An 18,983-nucleotide genomic window follows, 5' to 3' on the forward strand; every position below is an offset into this window, starting at 1 on the left:
GGGATTCAACAGGGATTGGACGGATTCCTGAGGGATAAAGGGATCGTGGGATACCGAGGGAGGAGCTGGGATGTAACACAAGTATAGAAAGCTAACCAGGTAATAAGTATAGAAACCCAACCAGGTCGTGCATGTGCAAGACCGGAGGGTTAGGACTTCGATGGGAAGATAGAAACATAGAAACATAGAAGATGACGGCAGAAAAGGGCCACAGCCCATCAAGTCTGCCCACTCCAACAACCCTACCACCCCCTTGAATTTACCCCCCTAGAGAGTCCCACAGAGTGGTATCCCATATCCTTTTAAAATCCTTCACGCTGCTGGCCTGAATCACCTGAGGTGGAAGGATCATTCCAACGATCGACCACTCCTTTCGGTGAAGAAGAACTTCCTGGTGTCGCCATGAAATTTCCCACCCCTGATTTTCAGCGGATGGCCTCTTGTGACAGAGGGGCCTTTAAAAAAGAAGATATCATCTTCCACCTCAATACGGCCGGTGATATATTTAAACGTCTCTATCATGTCTCCTCTCTCTCTACGTTCTTCAAGTGAATATAGCTGCAATTTATTCAGCCTTTCTTCATACGGGAGGTCTTTGAGTCCCGAGACCATTTTGGTGGCCATTCTTTGAACTGACTCAACTCTCAGCACATCCTTTTGATAATGTGGCCTCCAGAATTGTACACAATACTCCAGATGAGGCCTCACCATGGATCTGTACAATGGCATTATAACTTCGGGCTTCCGGCTGATAAAACTTCTTCGGATGCAACCCATCATTTGTCTTGCCTTTGATGAAGCCTTCTCCACTTGATTGGCAGTCTTCATGTCTTCGCTAATGATCACCCCCAAATCACGTTCCGCCTTGGTCCTAACTAAGGTTTCACCATTTAGTGTGTAAGTTTTGCATGGATTCCTGCTGCCGAGGTGCATGACCTTACATTTTCTAGCATTGAAGTTTAGCTGCCAAGTCGAGGACCAATGTTCCAATAGAAGTAGGTCCTGCGTCATACTGTCTGGTAAAGTGTTCTCACTTACTATGTTGCATAGTTTGGCGTCATCGGCGAATAATGTGATTTTACCCTGAAGCCCCTGAGTCAGTTCTCCCACAAATATGTTGAAGAGGATCGGGCCCAAGACCGAGCCCTGAGGCACTCCACTGATCACCTCCGACGTTTTTGAAGGGGCACCATTTACCACCACTCTCTGAAGTCTACTGTTTAGCCAATCACCGACCCATGTAGTTAACGTCTCTCCCAGTCCCATTGAGAAACCAAGGTGGCAAGGGAGCCCCTTCTGATGATTCAGACAGGTCGTGACCTGTTTGGGCCGCCGCGGGAGCGGACTGCTGGGCAGGATGGACCTATGGTCTGACCCGGCGGAGGCACTGCTTATGTTCTTATGTGATTCAGGTTTAAGTGATATCTTTTCTCAAGATTACCTAATTAGTTGAAGTGATTTGCAGTGTGGAATTGGGAGGGGAAGGTATATATTAATGTGGAGCTGTTCATGAATGATACTTTGTCAACAGTGGTTATTGGAGGTCATTCTGTTATTGTAATCTTGGTTTTCTTTTTAAAAGTTAATAAAGAACTTGAAAAAAAATTGCTTATGTCCTTTTCTTCCAGGAACTTGTTCAAACCTATTCCAAATTCAGATATGCTAAATATTTTAATCACATCTTTTGGTAACAAATTTCACAGCTTGATTGCGCATTCTGTGAAAATATAAAAAAATATTACTTAACCGCAACGGGTTTTCTAAACTTGAAAATATGTTGGGTCATAAAAAAATTGTAAGTTTTTTTTTTTTTTTAGGTGGAAACCAGAACCAAGATCAAAGAAATCAAAAAAATGGAGTAAATGTACCTGCAGAGAAATGGATTGAAAATGGGGTATGCAATGAATATGTGAATTTTTTAAATGTGTTTGAGCAGAGATAAGTTTTGTTTGTTGTACCCCAAATGACAGTAGACTCTTTTACCGGCATGCATAGGGATTGATAGATGCTGGATAAATGTAGTTTTTGGTTTCTTGAGAGTTACTATTAGTGCTGTTTCAAAATAAAGATTAAAAAAAAAATAAAAAAAAATAAATATATATATATATAGGCATAACTAATACTATACTCCATACTATGCCATACCATAAACTGTTCCAGACATACTACCGGACATGTGGTAGACAAAACATAGGCATACTCAGGTGTGGCTTGCCAGGTTTACACTTAAATTTCCACTAGAAATTCCATTTTTATTTAAAGTACTAGTTGTTTAGCCCGTTACATTAACGGGTGCTAGCAGCCCTTCTCCCTTACTTTTACCTCCTCCCTGTCCAGCAGCACCCCCACCCATTCCCTGCTCCCCCTATATAGCAGTAGCCCTTCTCCTTTTATCTCCCCCTGTTCAGCATCACCCCATTTCCAGCTCCCCATATCCAGCAGTAGCTCTTCTCCTTTGCAGGAGCCCTTCTCCCTTCCTTTTACCTCCCCCCCATCTAGCAGCACCTCTTCCCTGCTTCCCCTATCCAGCAGTAGGCCTCCCTTCCTGTTACCTCCCCCCTGTCCAGAATCACCTCTTCCCTGCTCCTCCTGTACTGCAGCACCCCCTTACCTGCTCCCCCTGTCCAGTCCGGTGATCTCCAGCCATCAGGCTGGCTCTTGCAGGGAGTCTAGTTCCTGTCCGGTCCCCGCCAGTCGTGTGAGCCTGCTCCGCCCCCTCCCGATCTGCCGGGAGTATTTGAATTAGACCCGACGTTTCCTGTTGAGGGAAGCACTTTTCACCGGACTCGGCGGTGAACTCCAGCCATCGGGCCGACATCCGCCTTGTTTTTTGTTTTTTTTTTAGTTGAAAGACGTGGCGGTGGCTCCTCTCATGATCCCCGCCTGCGTCCCTTCCCGCGGGCCCGACTACACATGGCGATTCAAGCAACGTGTCAGCACTCTTCACACGCTGCTTCGGGCCCTTCTACTGCCCTGATTTGCTCCGGACGTGCCAGAGTAAATCAGGGCAGTAGAAGGGCCCGAAGCAGCGTGTGAAGAGTGCTGACACGCTGCTTAAATCGCCAGTTGGGCCCGCGGTAAGGGAAGAGGGGGGGGGGGGGGGCGGCAAATGAATCGGGTCCCGGACAGCGGAAAGTTGCTGGGCTCCTCGGTGTGGCCGCGATCCCTCTCCTCCCAGACCCCCCCCCCCCCCGGAGGAATGGAGATCGATTTGCCGCCATTTTGAAGATCGTTCTGCCCTGCTCCTTGCCTTAGTATATTTTTAAGTTGAAAGACACGGCGGCGGCGGCTCCTCTCAAGATCCCCGACTGCATTGGACTTCCGATGCAGGTGGGGATCCTGAGAGGAGCCGCTGCCTGGTCTTTCAACTTAAAAATATTGTAAGGCAAGGAGCAGGGCAGAGCGAAGAACATTGATTCCCATAAGATCATCCGCCTCGGGGGAGACAAACGTCGTGTCCGACATCAGCTTCGGGGGAGGAGAGAGGACTTCAGGCAAGGAGCAGGGCAGATCTAAAAAAACAGCACGGGACGACAGCTGCCATGTCCGACATCCGTCTCGGGGGAGGAGAGAGAGTGTTTCGGGCGCATGCCATTCCTATCTGAGATGCTGTACATCTCACGGAAAACGGACCCACGCGATGGAACTGTGCATGCGCGGCCTAACGTTTTATTATATTAGATTACAGTATTTCTTAGATTTTTTTTTTTCCTGGTTGCTTTAGAGTTCTGGTGTTTTATCCCCCCCACCCCTCTTCCCTTTAATTAATTTGCTTTTAATGATGCAATTATTAACTTCCCCTCAAGCTCATGTTCATATTTGAAATTTGTCTATTTAATGTTCACATTTCCCCCCCTACTAAAATTTATTTTAACCTTTCATTTTTAGCATTGTAAACTGGCCAGGTGCACGTCAATGGTCGTATATTAAAATTAATTAAACTTGAAACTTAACTGAGTTCTGGTTAAGAGTCTACTGTACCTGTTTACAAATAGATACATATAATCCAGTCCCTACTTTTTGACTTGAACATGCAAATTGTTAGTGATAAAAAGGGTAAAGAAATTATTTAGTTAGCGTGCTAATATAATAAAGCAAGTACTAAATATTGATCATAGAACTTAATTTATCTTTGATTTTACTAAAATTTAATCTTGGCTGGTATTGTGCTTCTAGATGTTATAATACTATTAGTACTGAAATTTTATGCCGTATTTTTATTTTTTGTTTCTAAAAACAAAAAGACAAATTGAAACATAGAGCCTTAAATGCAAAATGCTAGATTGTCCATAACCAAAAATAAATAAATGTGCATTTTATTTATTATAAGAATTTTATATACTGCTCATCACCCCAGGATACTGCTAGGCAATTTGCAAACAATAGCAAATCACAGAAGGAGAAAAGGGAAAAGAAGAAAAAGAAGAGTGGAAAGATGAATCATATTACACTCCTATCACTATTTTTTTTTCCCCCTTACACATGGAATTTCTACCAATAGGGATTCCAAGGTGTGTTTCTGTTGCTGTAGAATTTCTAGTCTGTTCTATTTAAGACCCTCCTTAACATATAACGCTATGCCTCCACCGAATAAATCCACCCTATCACTACGATATAACTTGTACCCCGGTATGACAGTGTCCCATTGATTATCTTTCTTCCATCAGGTTTCAGAGATGCTTATTATATTCTTTAGGTGACTTCTGGCATTTGCATACAGACATTTCAAACAGTGTTTGTTATATCTATTTATAATTTGCTCAGCAGTTGTCATAGATAATTTGTAACCTTTAAAATTAGCCTTTTCTGAATTTAAGGAAACCTGGTCTACTGCGGCCTGTATTGCAATCTCATTTTCAGGATGCTCTGTCTTCCCTTTTATAGTGATATCTTTTCAAGATGGATCCGATGCACAATTTATTGGGTCTGCTTTGGGAAGATCTATCCAGAATTGAATTAATGCGGGAAGTTAGCCACCTCCCAAAAGCACATGAGTTGTTAGTGATGTAGGTAAGGCAGTGTTCAGGTTCTGAAAAAAATTAGGGTCATCAGAGTTAGGAGCATAAACATTAATAAGTGTCTAGGAAGACCCCTTAAATTGACCAGTTAACATGGACTATCTGCGTTGCAGTGGTAGGATATTAGCTGGAAAGGGAATCCTTTACAGATGAGCATAATATTTTTCTTGCCTTTTGCTGGAGAAGCATAATATTGACATAGAAACAACTTGTAAATTTTGCAGCTTCAGAGTCATTTAGGTGTGATTCCTGAAGGAAGCAAATATCTGATTTCAATTTTTTCAAGTAAAGGATTCTTTTTCCTTTTTATGGGATTAGTAAATCCTTGAACATTCAATAAAGTTAGATTTATACGCAGAGGAAGTATGTAGAAAGATGAAGGCAAAATGGACAGTCATTATTATATATAAGATGTTTAGTCCAAGCAAGAAATATTGAAGATCACTGCTCAAAATTGCAACAGTACCAAAATAGGTGAGAAAAATAAAGACTTAGCTGCAAATAATGCAGCTAAGCAAAAATAAAATAATTGTAATAATAAAAGAAAAGAAAAATAAAACAGAAGAAGGTGGCTCAGAGAGAAATTGGTTATGCAGGAACTACTAAGATAAAGACCCAAATTAGCAACCAGAGTGGTCTTGGAGGAATTTCTGCAGCAGTGCAGGGTCTTCAAAGGTTTTGGTAACATTGTGGCAGGCAACACGCATTCTGGCCTGGTAAGAGACCATATTGCACTTCCAGTGCTTTTAATTTTGAATGCAGATCCAAAAATATTTTGCGCTTTTTACTGTGGCTTTAGATAAATTGGGACAAAAAACAAACACCTTCTTACCCTCATAATGCAAGTAGAGATTGATTTTGCAGCTTGTAGTATTTGCAGGGTATGAGAATAATGCAGCAATTGAAACACCTAACGGTCTTGGATTGCCTGTTGCAATCTTAGCGGGCACTCTATGTACTCGTTCAGTCTTGAGCGGTAGATTTAAAGAAAGTTTCATTAAATTAGGATGAAAAGTTTGCAAAAAGGAGATGGGATCTTTACCTTCAGCTAGTTTAAGTAATCCTAGCAGCCTGACATTTTTCTTCCTCATCCGATTATTCATATCTTCCAACTCTGACTGAAGAATATCTATTTTATTTAGTTTCCGCTGTATGGACATGTGCTGTTCATCGTGCACTGTGGCCCTTTCTTCTAGAAGTTCAATTCTAGCTTTGAACTGTGCAAGCTGGGTGGTTACAGCAACAAATTCAATCTTAATATTGGAGGTATGCTGTAAATTTTGTTGCATGAGATCTTTGAGTAAATTAATGTCAGCCATGATGGAGTCAGAAGAGGTCGTTCAGATCTCAGGCGGCAGTAGCTTGCGCAGGGCCTTCCCAGAAATAGGCAGATATTTTGTCGCCGATTGAATTGTGAAAGAAGAATCAAATTTAGCTGATTTAGATGCCATAGGACTACAGGCATGTGTACCTATGGTAATAAAGTACAAAATCTGCTGGAAAATAGACAATTAAGTGCTCAATAATATCAAAGCCGAACAGAGAGGGTGTCTTTAAGTGTCCATACCAGTGTCGATCATGTGATTTCCCACATGATCTTCCATTTTTTAGCATTAAATTTTAGCTGCCAAATTTCAGACCAATTTTCAAGCTTCGCTAGGTCTTTCTTCATGTTATTCACACCATTCGGGGAGTCTACTTTATTGCAGATTTTGCTATCATCCACAAAGAGGCAAATTTTACCTGACAACCCTTCAGCAATATTGCTTATAAAAATGTTAAAAAGAACAGGCCCAAGAACACAACCTGAGTCACACCACTGAGTAAAGGGATGTTACCAGAGTGATCTCCATCCAGTCAAAGCAGTTGATCAGATTTGAATCCATGTTGCCTCTGGTCCTGTAATCCACCGGATTCCAGAAACTTCACCATTCTCTGTTTTAAAAGCGTTTCCATTAATTGCTTACCACAGAAGCCAGACTTACCGGCCTGTAATTCCCTACTTCTTCCTTACTTTCTTTTTTGTAATGCAAACTGTGTGCCGCGGCAGATTCCAGGTGTGTCTCAAGACGCCTGATGAGGAGAGGTACTGGATGACTGCTTACAGGATGCGCCTCTTGCAGTGAGAGGCATGTCCTATAGGCAGTCAGCCAGCACCTCTCCTACCCACATCTTTCTCTCTCCAGAACCACCGGCGACAATAGGAGTCTCATGGCCATTACTGGAGCACATCTGTGCATGTTCGGAAGTCTACATGATGACCTCCCACATGCGCGTGATGTTATCACGTTGACGTCTGTGCACATCCGGATGCCCGCCATCTGCAGCCCCGCATTTAGTGTGCTGTGGCTTTAAAATTTGTCTACCTTTAATTTAGCTAGCTCCTCAGTGTCTGAGCCAATCAGTATTTAGGTACTGAAAGGAAAGTTAGCTCAGAGTAATGAGCAGCAAATTACTGCTGCAATTTTTAAAGCAGCATGAATTTGCATGCTGATTACTTTGAGCATACCGCACTGATTTTTTAACACTGGGTTTGTGGTAGAGTTTTTTTACTGCAAATCTTTTGTGCATGGGCCCATTGGTGCATAGCCTTAAGCTAAGCACTGTTACTGTAATGAATGGACTAAGTAAACTAGCAGGAGAGGCAACTGTGGATAATCTCCCAGGTAGTTGTAGATGAAGGCTCATGGAATCTGATTCTAATCCTGGTTAAAATAAAAACTATTAAGCTGAAGAGAGAGACTGCAATTTTCACTGTATCTAGGTGTGTAATGCTAAAATATAGCTTTACTTGCATTTTAAAACAGATCATAACCCTTTTAATTAATGGTTATTTTCCTTAATGATTGGTATACACCAAGAGAGCTTCTGTTTGCTCTTTGCCAATATTGCAAGCCTGTGCTAAATGCAGGGAGTGGCACATTCTCACAGCAACTTTCCCAGCTGAGTAAGTACATGTCACAGATTATTTCCATTGTAAACTACTCTTCTTTGCAAGAAGCACACAGACCTGCCAACTTTTGAAAAGATTGGTTGTATGCAGTACATCTTTGAAATGAGACAGCTGTCTTTTTTGTCACCAGAGAATGTGGTGAAATCAGTTAGCTTAGCGGGGTTTAAAAAAGGCTTGGATAATTTCCTAAAAGAGAAGTCCATAGGCCATTATTGAGATGGCTTGGGGAAATCCACTGCTTATTCCTAGGATAAGCAGCATAAAATTTGTTATCCCAGGACAAGCAGGTAGCATATTCTTAACTAATGGGCGACGGCACCGACGGAGCCCCGGTATGGAAAGTTCCAGTAGGCCGCACTGCGCACGCGCGAGTGCCTTCCCGCCCGACGGAGGCGCGCGGTCCCCAGTTTCTTAGTTACCGCGGAGCTAAGAAGACGCGTGTTTTTTAACGGCCGTTGAATTTTTTCCTTGCCTTCCCGCTTGCGTATTTTTCTTCAGAAAACTTTTATTTTTTTCTTCTTATTTGTTTCTTTTTAAAAAAAAGAAGAAAACTTTTCATTTCTTTTGTTTTTCTCGGGTTCGCCCCGGCGGGGCCTGGTGTCACCATCGAGTCCTCTGCTTTCGATTTAGCGGAGGCCGTGTTCACCTTCATGACCCCTCAGCCTGGTTTTAAAAAGTGCCAACGGTGTGCTAGGCCCATCTCGGTGACCGACCCGCACAATTGGTGTCTTCAGTGCTTGGGTCCGGATCACAGGGCTTCCACCTGCACCCGTTGTGCTACTTTAAAAAAGCGCACTTTAAAAAACAGGAAAATTTAACAAGAACTCCTTTTCGGTCCATCGATACCAGTGTCGACTGCTTCTCAACCGGCGGCCACTTCATCGACGCCGCATGACACCGCACCGGCGTCGCACCCGACAGGTAAGCCGGCTAAGAAGCCTTCCTCCTTGGAGCGTCCTCCGGTCGCTGTGGCAGAGAGTCCAGTCCTGCCGACCTCGAGGCATCCCCGTAAATGCTCCGCCCCTATAGAGGTGAGTGCATCCTCCTCAGCCTCCTCATCCTCTGGGCGTCGAGCGGCACCACAGGTACCGCAGAAAAAGAAAGCGATACCGGTGCCTTCCTTGGATGACCGTATTGCGGCTGTCCTTCAAGTCCAACTTAAAGAGCAGTTGAAGCAACTCCTTCCTTCTCTATTGGCGCCGAACCTTCCTGCCCCGGTCCGGTCTGAGCCACCAGTACCGGCTGTGGAGCAGCCCCTATTGTCGGCTTCCACTCTGTCGGTACCGGTCCATTCTGCCTCTTCGGCTTCCATGCCGATACTTACTGCGGAACTGAGAGGTCTTCATCGGGCTGTTCAAACATCTGAGTCATTGCCTATCTCTGATCAATCCTGGCATCGACAACCTTTGACTTCTCCCGGTGCGGCCTCCTTACGGTCCGGGAAGTCAACACGTAAGACCCGACATACTGAGCCTTCGATGCCGGATTCCTGAGGTCGAGGTTCCCAGATAAGAGATCCTGATCTCTGGGATGATTCTGAAGAGCCCTTGCTCTCTGAGGATGAGGGTTCTTCGGGTGAGGAGGACCCCTCTCTACAGGACCCTTCCTCTAAGCCGGACCATTCCTCCTTTACATCTTTTCTAAAGGAGATGTGTGACTCTCTTTCAACTCCTTTGGAGGCTGAATCCAAAAAATCTAAGGCATTTCTTGAAGCTTTGGACTTTGATCAGCCTCCAAAGGAATTCCTTAAATTGCCCCTTCATGACATTTTGAGGGAGACTTTTTATAAAAATCTAGAGACACCCTTAACAATCCCGGGTGCTCCTCGCAAGTTGGATACCTTATACAAGGTAATTCCCATTCCAGGTTTTGATACACCACAATTACCACATGGATCTTTATTGGTTGAGTCCACCCTTAAAAAATTTGCAGGCACTAGTGTCTATGCTTCTGTCCCTCCTGGCAGAGAGGGGAAGGCCATGGACAAGTTTGGCAAACGTTTATACCAAAATGCTCTGCTTGCCAACCGCTCAGGCAATTATGCATTTAATTTTTCCTTCTATTTGAAGCACCTTATTCAACAACTGGCTTCCTTTGAGAAGTAATTGCCTGACCGTAAACTCTCCTCTTTCCAACACTGCACTTCCAGCCTATTGCAGCTTCGGAAATTTATGGTACGTTCAATTTACGACACCTTTGAACTCACCTCGAGGGCTACTGCGATGGCTGTGGCTATGCGCTGTCTTGCTTGGCTTAGGGTTTCGGAGCTTGACATCAACCACCAGGATCACCTTGCCAATGCTCCTTGCCTTGGAGATGAGTTATTTGGTGAATCTCTCGATTCTACCACACAGAAACTGTCGGCTCATGAGACTCGCTGGGACACTCTTCTCAAGAACAAGAAGCCTCCACCTGCGCGACCCTTTCGTCCACAATCTTCTTATCAGCGCCGATACTCTGCTAGACCCTTACCATCTGCTCCTCAGCAGCCTAGGCGTCCACGTCAGCAGCAACGTCATCAACCTCGGGTTCAGCAGCAGCAGCAAATAAAGCCTGCTGTGCAACCGAAGTCAACTCAACCCTTTTGACTCCATTCTCCAGGGCCTAGCCAGTCTTCCATCATCTTCCCTTCTGTCTCAACCCACAGGAGGACGTCTTTCCCTTTTCATCAGCCGTTGGGAACTCATCACTTCAGACCAGTGGGTTCTAAACATCATTCGCCATGGCTATTCTCTCAATTTTCAGACTCTTCCCTCCCAAAGTCCTCCAAAAGAGTTTGCTTTGAACACATCTCAGTCCTCCCTCCTCCTTCAGGAGGTCTAATCCCTTCTTCTTCTGAACGCCATAGAGGAAGTTCCTCTAGATCAGAAGGGGCAGGGATTCTACTCCCGCTACTTTCTGGTTCCCAAAAAAACCGGGGACCTCAGACCCATACTAGATCTCCGAGATCTCAACAAATGCTTGGTCAAGGAAAAGTTCAAAATGCTTTCTCTGGCCACACTTTATCCTCTTCTCACTCAGGGCGACTGGCTATGCTCCCTCGATCTCAAAGAGGCCTACACTCACATCCCAGTCAATCTGGCCTCCAGACAGTATCTCCGCTTCATGATCAATCGCTGTCATTACCAGTACAAAGTGTTACCCTTCGGTCTAGCCTCCTCTCCAAGGGTATTCACAAAGTGTCTCATTGTGGTGGCCGCTTTCCTACGCTCTCACCATCTTCAAGTCTTCCCTTACCTGGACGACTGGTTGATCAAGGCTCCTTCATCTCAGGAAGTCCTTCAAGCCATCAACCAGACTATCCTTTTTCTCCAACTTCTGGGTTTCGAGATCAATCTGCCCAAGTCGCACCTCATCCCCACTCAGCGGCTTCAGTTCATCGGAGCGATCTTGGACACTGTTCTCATGAGGGCGTTTCTTCCTCCCAATCGCCTTCAAACAATTCTTCATCTTTGTCAGCAGGTGCTTTCACAGCTGTCCATCTCTGCAAAACAAATGATGATACTCTTGGGTCACATGGCCTCGACAGTTCATGTCACCCCCTTCGCACGTCTTCACCTGCGCACTCCTCAATGGACCCTAGCTACCCAGTGGTCCCAGGCGATGGATCCTTGTTCGCAACACATATCTGTGATATCGTCTCTTCGACAATCTTTGCAATGGTGGTTGAAATCTTACAATCTATCCAGGGGCCTTCTGTTCCATCTGCCTCCTCATCATCTAGTCATCACCACAGACGCGTCCTATGCTTGGGGAGCTCACTTGAACAAATTCCAAACTCAGGGTCTTTGGACAGGAAAAGAAACATCACATCAATTTCCTGGAACTTCAAGCGATGTTTTATGCCCTCAAGGCTTTCCAGCATCTCCTCTTTCCTCAAGTTCTACTACTTTGCACAAACAATCAAGTTGCAATGTTCTACATCAACAAACAAGGTGGGACGGGCTCTCACCTGTTGTGTCAGGAGGCCCAGAAGATTTGGTCTTGGGCAACAGCTCGTCATTTATTCCTGAAAACAGTCTACATTCAGGGAGAACAGAATTCCTTGGCAGACAATCTCAGCCGAATTCTCCAACCACACGAATGGACTCTCGATCCCCTGACCATCCAATCCATTTTCGATCAATGGGGCACTCCTCAGGTGGACCTATTTGCGGCTCCTCACAATCATCAACTGCCCCAATTTTGCTCCAGACTGTACTCTCTCTCCGTCTGGCGGCAGATGCGTTTCTCCTGGATTGGACCAATCTATTCCTTTATGCATTTCCTCCTCTGCCTCTCATGTTGAGGATCTTGTTCAAGCTCAAGAGGGAACACGCCACCATGATTCTCATTGCTCCACGGTGGCCCAGGCAACATTGGTTCTCCCTTCTACTTCAACTCAGTTCCAGGGAGCCCATACTTCTTCCACTGTTTCCTTCTCTGCTTACTCAGCATCAGCAGTCCCTCCTACATCCCAACCTACCGTCTCTGCACCTGACAGCTTGGTATCTCTCGGGCTGACCTCGGCTCATTCACTTCTTTCTCAGCTTGTCCGTTCTATTCTTGATGCTTCCAGGAAGCCGGCCACTCTTCAATGCTATCAACAGAAGTGGACCCGGTTTTCTTCCTGGTGCCTTCTGCATCATCATGATCCAACTTCGCTAGCAGTAGAACTAGTGTTTGATTATCTCCTTTCTTTGTCTAACTCTGGTCTCAAATTTACTTCTATCAGAGTCCACCTCAGTGCCATTACTGCTTTTCATGAGCCAGTTCACGGAAAATCTCTTACTGCTCATCCTTTGGTTTCCAGATTCATGCGGGGACTTTTCAATGTGAAACCACCTCTCAAGCCCCCTCCGGTGGTCTGGGATCTTAATGTGGTTCTTTCCGCCTTAATGAAGCCTCCTTTTGAACCATTGGCCACAGCTCATTTCAAATTTCTCACTTGGAAAGTGGTCTTCCTTATTGCTCTCACCTCTGCCAGGAGGGTCAATGAATTGCATGCACTAGTTGCTGATCCACCTTTCACAATCTTTCACCATGACAAGGTGGTTCTCCATACACATCCAAAGTTCCTTCCTAAGGTTGTATCTGACTTCCATCTTAACCAGTCCATTGTCCTGCCTATATTCTTCCCGAAACCTCATTCTCATCCTGGAGAAAAGGCTTTGCATACTTTGGACTGTAAGCGTGCTTTGGCTTATTATTTAGAGCGCACTAAACCTCACAGATTGTCTGATCAACTTTTCCTATCCTTTGATCCAAATAAGTTGGGACATCCTGTTTCTAAACGTACGTTATCCAATTGGCTTGCTGCTTGCATCTCGTTCTGTTATGCTCAGACCGGACTGACACTGGAAGGTTCTGTCACGGCACATAAGGTTAGAGCTATGGCAGCGTCTGTAGCTTTCCTCAGAACAACTCCTATTGAGGAAATCTGCAAGGCTGTTACTTGGTCCTCAGTTCATACTTTCACATCTCATTATTGTCTGGATGCATTCTCCAGATGGGATGGACACTTCGGCCAATCTGTTTTACAAAATTTATTTTCCTAATGGCCAACCTTCCCTCCATCCCTCTTTTTCTTAGCTTGGAGGTCACCCATCAGTTAAGAATATGCTGCCTGCTTGTCCTGGGATAAAGCACAGTTACTTACCGTAACAGGTGTTATCCAGGGACAGCAGGCAGATATTCTTACGTCCCACCCACCTCCCCGGGTTGGCTTCTTAGCTGGCTTATCTTAACTGGGGACCGCGCGCCTCCGTCGGGCGGGAAGCCACTCGCACGTGCGCGGTGCAGCCTACTGGAACTTTCTAAGTTCTTAGAGTGCAATCACTCTAAAATTGTCCGTACCGGGGCTCCGTCAGTGCCGTCGCCCATCAGTTAAGAATATCTGCCTGCTGTCCCTGGATAATACCTGTTACGGTAAGTAACTGTGCTTTTTACTACTTGAGATCTAACTAGGTACGTGGGACGTGGTGGCCACTGTTAGAAACAGGATACTGGGCTTAATGGACCTTTGGTCTGTCCCAGTATGGCAATTCTTATGTTTTTATGTACTTTTATAGTTTTCCTAAAACTTAACCTACGTCTGCTTCTTAGCAGAATACTACCAGTGATTGCAAAAGAAAAGTAATCTTTGGATTAGTAGTTGAAAATATATTTTAGAAAATCTAATAGCTGAACTAACTTTTTTTTTAGCACCTGAAAATTTTTTTTAAGAACATAAGAATTATCATACTGGAACGTAACGAAGGTCTTTCAAGCCCAATATCCTGTTTCCAACAGTGGCCAAACAAGGGAACATGAGCTCTCTTCCTTTTTGTCAAGATGCCGTATACATTTGGCAATGGGCAATTTCTCAAAATGTGTTTCTTAGGGCAATATATGTGCAAGGGAAGCAGAATGCTCTGGCCGACAAGCTCAGCAGATTTCTTCAGCTGCACAAGTGACTCTCAACTCCCAAAGTCTTGAGCCATATCTTCTCGCTTTGGGGGGGCTCCTCAGATAGACCTGTTTGAGTCTCCTCACAACCACAAGCTCTTGTACAATCCCCCTTTATTCCAGGACCAGTGGATTGTGCATCCCTTTTCGCCAGGAACGGTAGGATGCCTCAGATGATTGAAACCTTAACTTCTCTCTCTGATAGTATACCCTGGAGCATGCCCTCTGGACACCAGTCTTGTCTTCCTACAAGCCAGCCTGTAGGAGCTTATCTTTTCTGCTCGTGTTTCTTTTGGTATTTTTTTCAGTATTCTTTTTCTGTGTTTTCTTTCACGGATTTGCCCTCGTTCTGTGGAGGTTCCCTGAGGGGACGTCCTTGTGGCGGGAGATCGCAGACTGTTGGAGAACGTCTCTTCTGGAGGGTTCCCTGCTCGGCAGTAATAATAATAATAATAATAACTTTATTCTTCTAGACTGCCATAGTCGTGAGACTTCTAGGCGGTTCACACTGAAGAGAGCTAGACATTCAGCGAGTTACAATATGTTGAAGTCCGGGATACAGTATATAGAAACTTACAGAAAGCATATAGAATCTTACAAAAAGTCCGGGAAACAGCATATAGAATCTTACAAAGAGCATATATAGTCTTACAAAAAAGCAGAGAGATACAGCATATAGAATCTTACAAAAGGCAGTGAAATACAGCAAACAGAATCTTAAAGGCAGCAAAATATAATGTTAGACATTTCAGACTTAAAAGCAGGAGTGGACATATGTAGTGTTCGGTGTAGATATTTTTTTTAGGTGATAATTCTGTTGAATAAGGCAGTTTTTATGGCTTTTCTAAAGGCATTATATGTCAGTCTTGCTCCATTTATGTAGCTGTCTAACCAGTGTTGTTGTTTGTTTGCTTGGTACATAAAAGTTCTATCCAGGAAGGTAATGCTTGGGTATGCAAATAGGTTGCTGTTTCTGGTTTGTCTCGTAGGGCTGTATAGAATGAAGTGAGAAAGCAGGTATGTAGGAGCTAGTCCCTGAATCAGCTTGAAACATATGCAAGAGAACTTGAATATTATTCGTGCCTGGGATCAGGAGCTAGCTCACCCAAGGTTCGTCCGCTAGTGGGTGTAGCACAGGTTGAGTGGTTCTGTGGAGGTGCGACCAGGATCGGAGCCGGACTGTGTGCCTCCGCCAGGCATTTGAGCAAGGTATCTGAGGATGGCGGAGGTCACCGACAGAGGTGGTCGGGCATGTGGGGCAGTCAGAAGACTTGAAATCCAGCTTTCCAGCTTCATGAGGCTTTAGATCTCTTTATATGCTGTTTCCTGCATTGCCTGCAGCTTCTCTCATACAGCACATGAAACAGTGAACAGACTGACGGCATGTTTTAGCGATTTTGGGGGGGTCTTAAAAAGGGGCTTTTGGGTGGTTTCCTTGCATGCCTTCCTCCTCCACATCTCTAAAATCCCCAAATCACTGTTTTAGAGATTCCTGTTCCTTTCCTGGGCTATTTTAGTGTAAACTTGGCACCCGAGCCGACCATCTTGGATTTTTCCTGATTTGAATAAAGCTATATTTTCTATAGTTAGAGCTTTGTTTTTGCTCCAAACTTCCCAGATGTCCTCCACAGGACAGGATGGGATGGATTCATGCCTTATTTGTGGTGGATGGCTGTCGGATGCGCAGCCATGCTCCATGAGCACTTCAGCCCGCGATGGGTGTGTGTGAAGTTTGCACGGATGCGGTGCCTTTCGCCTCAAGGGGGGCTCTGCTTGCACCTTCTGCCCCCAATTCCTTCAAATCTCATGTCCGGGAGCCCTGGGGAGAGCGCTGGCGGTGTATCAATGAAACGCAAGCGCGTTTCTGGCGAAAAGCCTCAGAATTCTTCCAAGTGCTCCAACTCTGGGTTGCACAGGGTGGATCCTATCAAGGAAGCCTTTTTTCCCCCTGATTTTGGGCATATGCTCTATCAGGCATGCTTGTTTAAGAAGTCTATGCCTGTTGTCACTCCACCTGCATCTGGGCCGTCTGTGGGGACTATGCCTCTGCTGGACTCGGGTCTTTCAATTTGTTCTCTGGCAGGGACCCCAGAGCACAGGAGGGTGTTGCCTGCATTTGAATCAGGTAATCTCTTGATTCCTCTGCTTTTGCAGGGAGGTTCTGCAGCATCCACAGATGTGCCAAATCTGGTAAAGCTTAGCAATTAAGATCCAAGTGGGTCCTGGGATCTGGCAGACAATCTCACAATGCGAAGATTTTTCAAATCCCGCTCATCTTGAAGACCTCATTGCGGAATCTCTGCAGGAATTAAAACTGCAATCGCAAGACTTCCGGTTGAGCCATGGAGCTGTGAGGACGTGAGTCGCATCGGCTCCAGATTACCCTGCATTTTTAGCATCACCCCATTATTTCATCTGGGTGAGTTCACTGAGGCTCTGGGAAGCATGCAACTTTTCTACGCGCAATACCTATGGCTAGATGGCGACCAAATTAACGTGCAAGGATCGGGAGAAGGGGAAGGCCTTAGATCTTAAGATGGCAGATGTAGCAATGCTGGCTTCTCCCACTCCGTTTGCTTAGTTCCACGTGGGTAGTGGAGGTCACTACTGAGGTTCAAGTTGTGCAAGAACACACGGGCAAACAACTTCAACATATCCTAGACAAACTAGATGTATGGATCAGCGGTTACAGTTATTACTAAAGATCTGCAGGAAGTGCAACAACGAGTTGACTCGGTGGAAGATACGGTACACGTACTCGCCACAGATTCGCAAGCTACAGCCTCACGTCTCCTTGAACTGGAAGCCAAAGTGGAAGATCTTGAAAACCGGTCACACCGGAATAATAAGAGGCAGGTGGATCTTTTATCAGCAGGTTTTTATGGTTGGATAAACAAACAAATAATGTCCTTGAGTGATCCTTCGAAACACGAAGACAGATAAACAGGGGCCAGACCAAATAAGGTCTTAAAACAAATACAACCAAACTTGAACAATATTCTTGCCTCGAAAGGTAACCAATGCAACTGTTTGTAAAATGAAGTAACATGGTCATTTTTTTTCAGGCCAAAACTCAAATGAACCGCTGTGTTCTGAATAAGTTTTAATCTCTTTAAAAGTTTTTTTGTGAGATCCCAAATATTATATTACAATAATCTAGAACAGATAAGATGGAAGATTGTACCACTAACTTGAAAGATACGCTGTCAAAGAATTTCTTTATCGTTCGAAGTTTCCACAAAATTGAAAAGCATTTTTTTTTGTTAATAGATTTGTGTGGTCATCCAAAGTTAGGTGACGATCCAAAATAATTCCTTAAATTTTAATAGTGGTGGATATTGAGAAAGTTTGACCATTCAGGTAGAGTACCTTTTCATTGATGTTACCAGAAGGACTGGCCAAAAAATATTGTTTTTTTCAGGGTTAAGTTTAATTGGTTCTTAGAATTCATCCAAAATTCCTTCTGAAAGTTGTTACGGAATTTCACCTGAATCAATCCATTGTGCTACCTGTGTTCTTTCCAAAGCTTCATTCTCACCCTGGAGAAACTGCTCTTCGTACATCGGACTGTAAACGTGCCTTGGCTTACTACTATAAGATAACTAAGCCACAGGTCTTCTCAACTGTTTATCTCTTGACTGTAACAGATTGTGCTGCCTGTAACCAAACAAACTATTTCCACATGGTTAGTGGCCTGCATTTCTTTCTGCTATTCTCAGGCTGGGCTGCAGCTCGAGGAACGTGTTATAGCACACAAGGTTCGAACTATGGCAGCATCGGTATATTTTTTGCACCACTTCCATTGAATATATTCACAAAGCAGCTACTTATTCCTCAATTCACACATTTACATCCCACTACTGTCTAGAATCCTATTCCAGACAAGATAATCATTTCAGCCAAGCAGTGTTACATAATTCATTTTCTTCCTGATGGCCAACTGTCTCTCCATCCCGTTTAGTAAGCTAGGGAGACCCACATGTGAGAATATGCTGACTGCTTAACCTAGGATAAAACACAATTACGTATATCACAGGTGTTATCCAGGAACAGCAGGCAGATATTATTACATCCCTCCCCTGGTTGACTTCTTAGCTTGCTTATGGAACTAAATTGCAAGCTGACATCGGGCAGGAAGGCACTTGCACATGTGCGGTGCAGGCAGTCTTGAAGCTTCACAAAAGCTTAAAGTGACCGTACACTTTAGCACTGTCCGTATCGGGCTCCGTGGATTAAGTCACCCACATGTGAGAATATCTGCCTGATGTCCCTGGATAACACCCGTTACAGTAAGTAACTGTGCTTTCTTTTCAGAGCTGCTGTAGCAAAATTATTATTATGGAAGTATTTACGAGGGACATTCAATAATTTATCTACCTGAGTATGAAAGGAAGTATCAAGTGTGTTGAAATAAGTCTGTGCATGTTGTGACATGTCTCAAGGTTACTTATGCATAGTTGCAGCTCAGTGCCATAAGGCGGTAAAAGGGGCCAAAGGAGACTACAAGGAAAAAATAGACAAGGAGGCGAAAAACTTCAAGCCGTTCTTTCGATGTATCAAGGGGAAACGACCTGCGAAGGAAGCGG

General features: G+C 44.5%; 1 protein-coding gene across 5 annotated transcripts in view; it reads left to right on the top strand.

Annotated features, from left to right (window-relative positions):
* The window catches only part of PPP1R13B (protein phosphatase 1 regulatory subunit 13B), a 199,805-nt gene that overhangs the window by 56,030 nt on the left and 124,792 nt on the right, over nucleotides 1-18,983 (top strand). For all 5 annotated transcript variants that reach the window (XM_033952239.1, XM_033952240.1, XM_033952236.1 and 2 more), the window contains one exon: nucleotides 1,818-1,894. In XM_033952239.1, the coding sequence (XP_033808130.1) occupies nucleotides 1,818-1,894 (77 nt within the window). The remainder of the gene's footprint in view (nucleotides 1-1,817; nucleotides 1,895-18,983) is intronic.

This window comes from Geotrypetes seraphini, chromosome 7 (assembly GCF_902459505.1).
Source record: "Geotrypetes seraphini chromosome 7, aGeoSer1.1, whole genome shotgun sequence".
NCBI classification, from domain to species: Eukaryota; Metazoa; Chordata; class Amphibia; order Gymnophiona; family Dermophiidae; genus Geotrypetes; species Geotrypetes seraphini.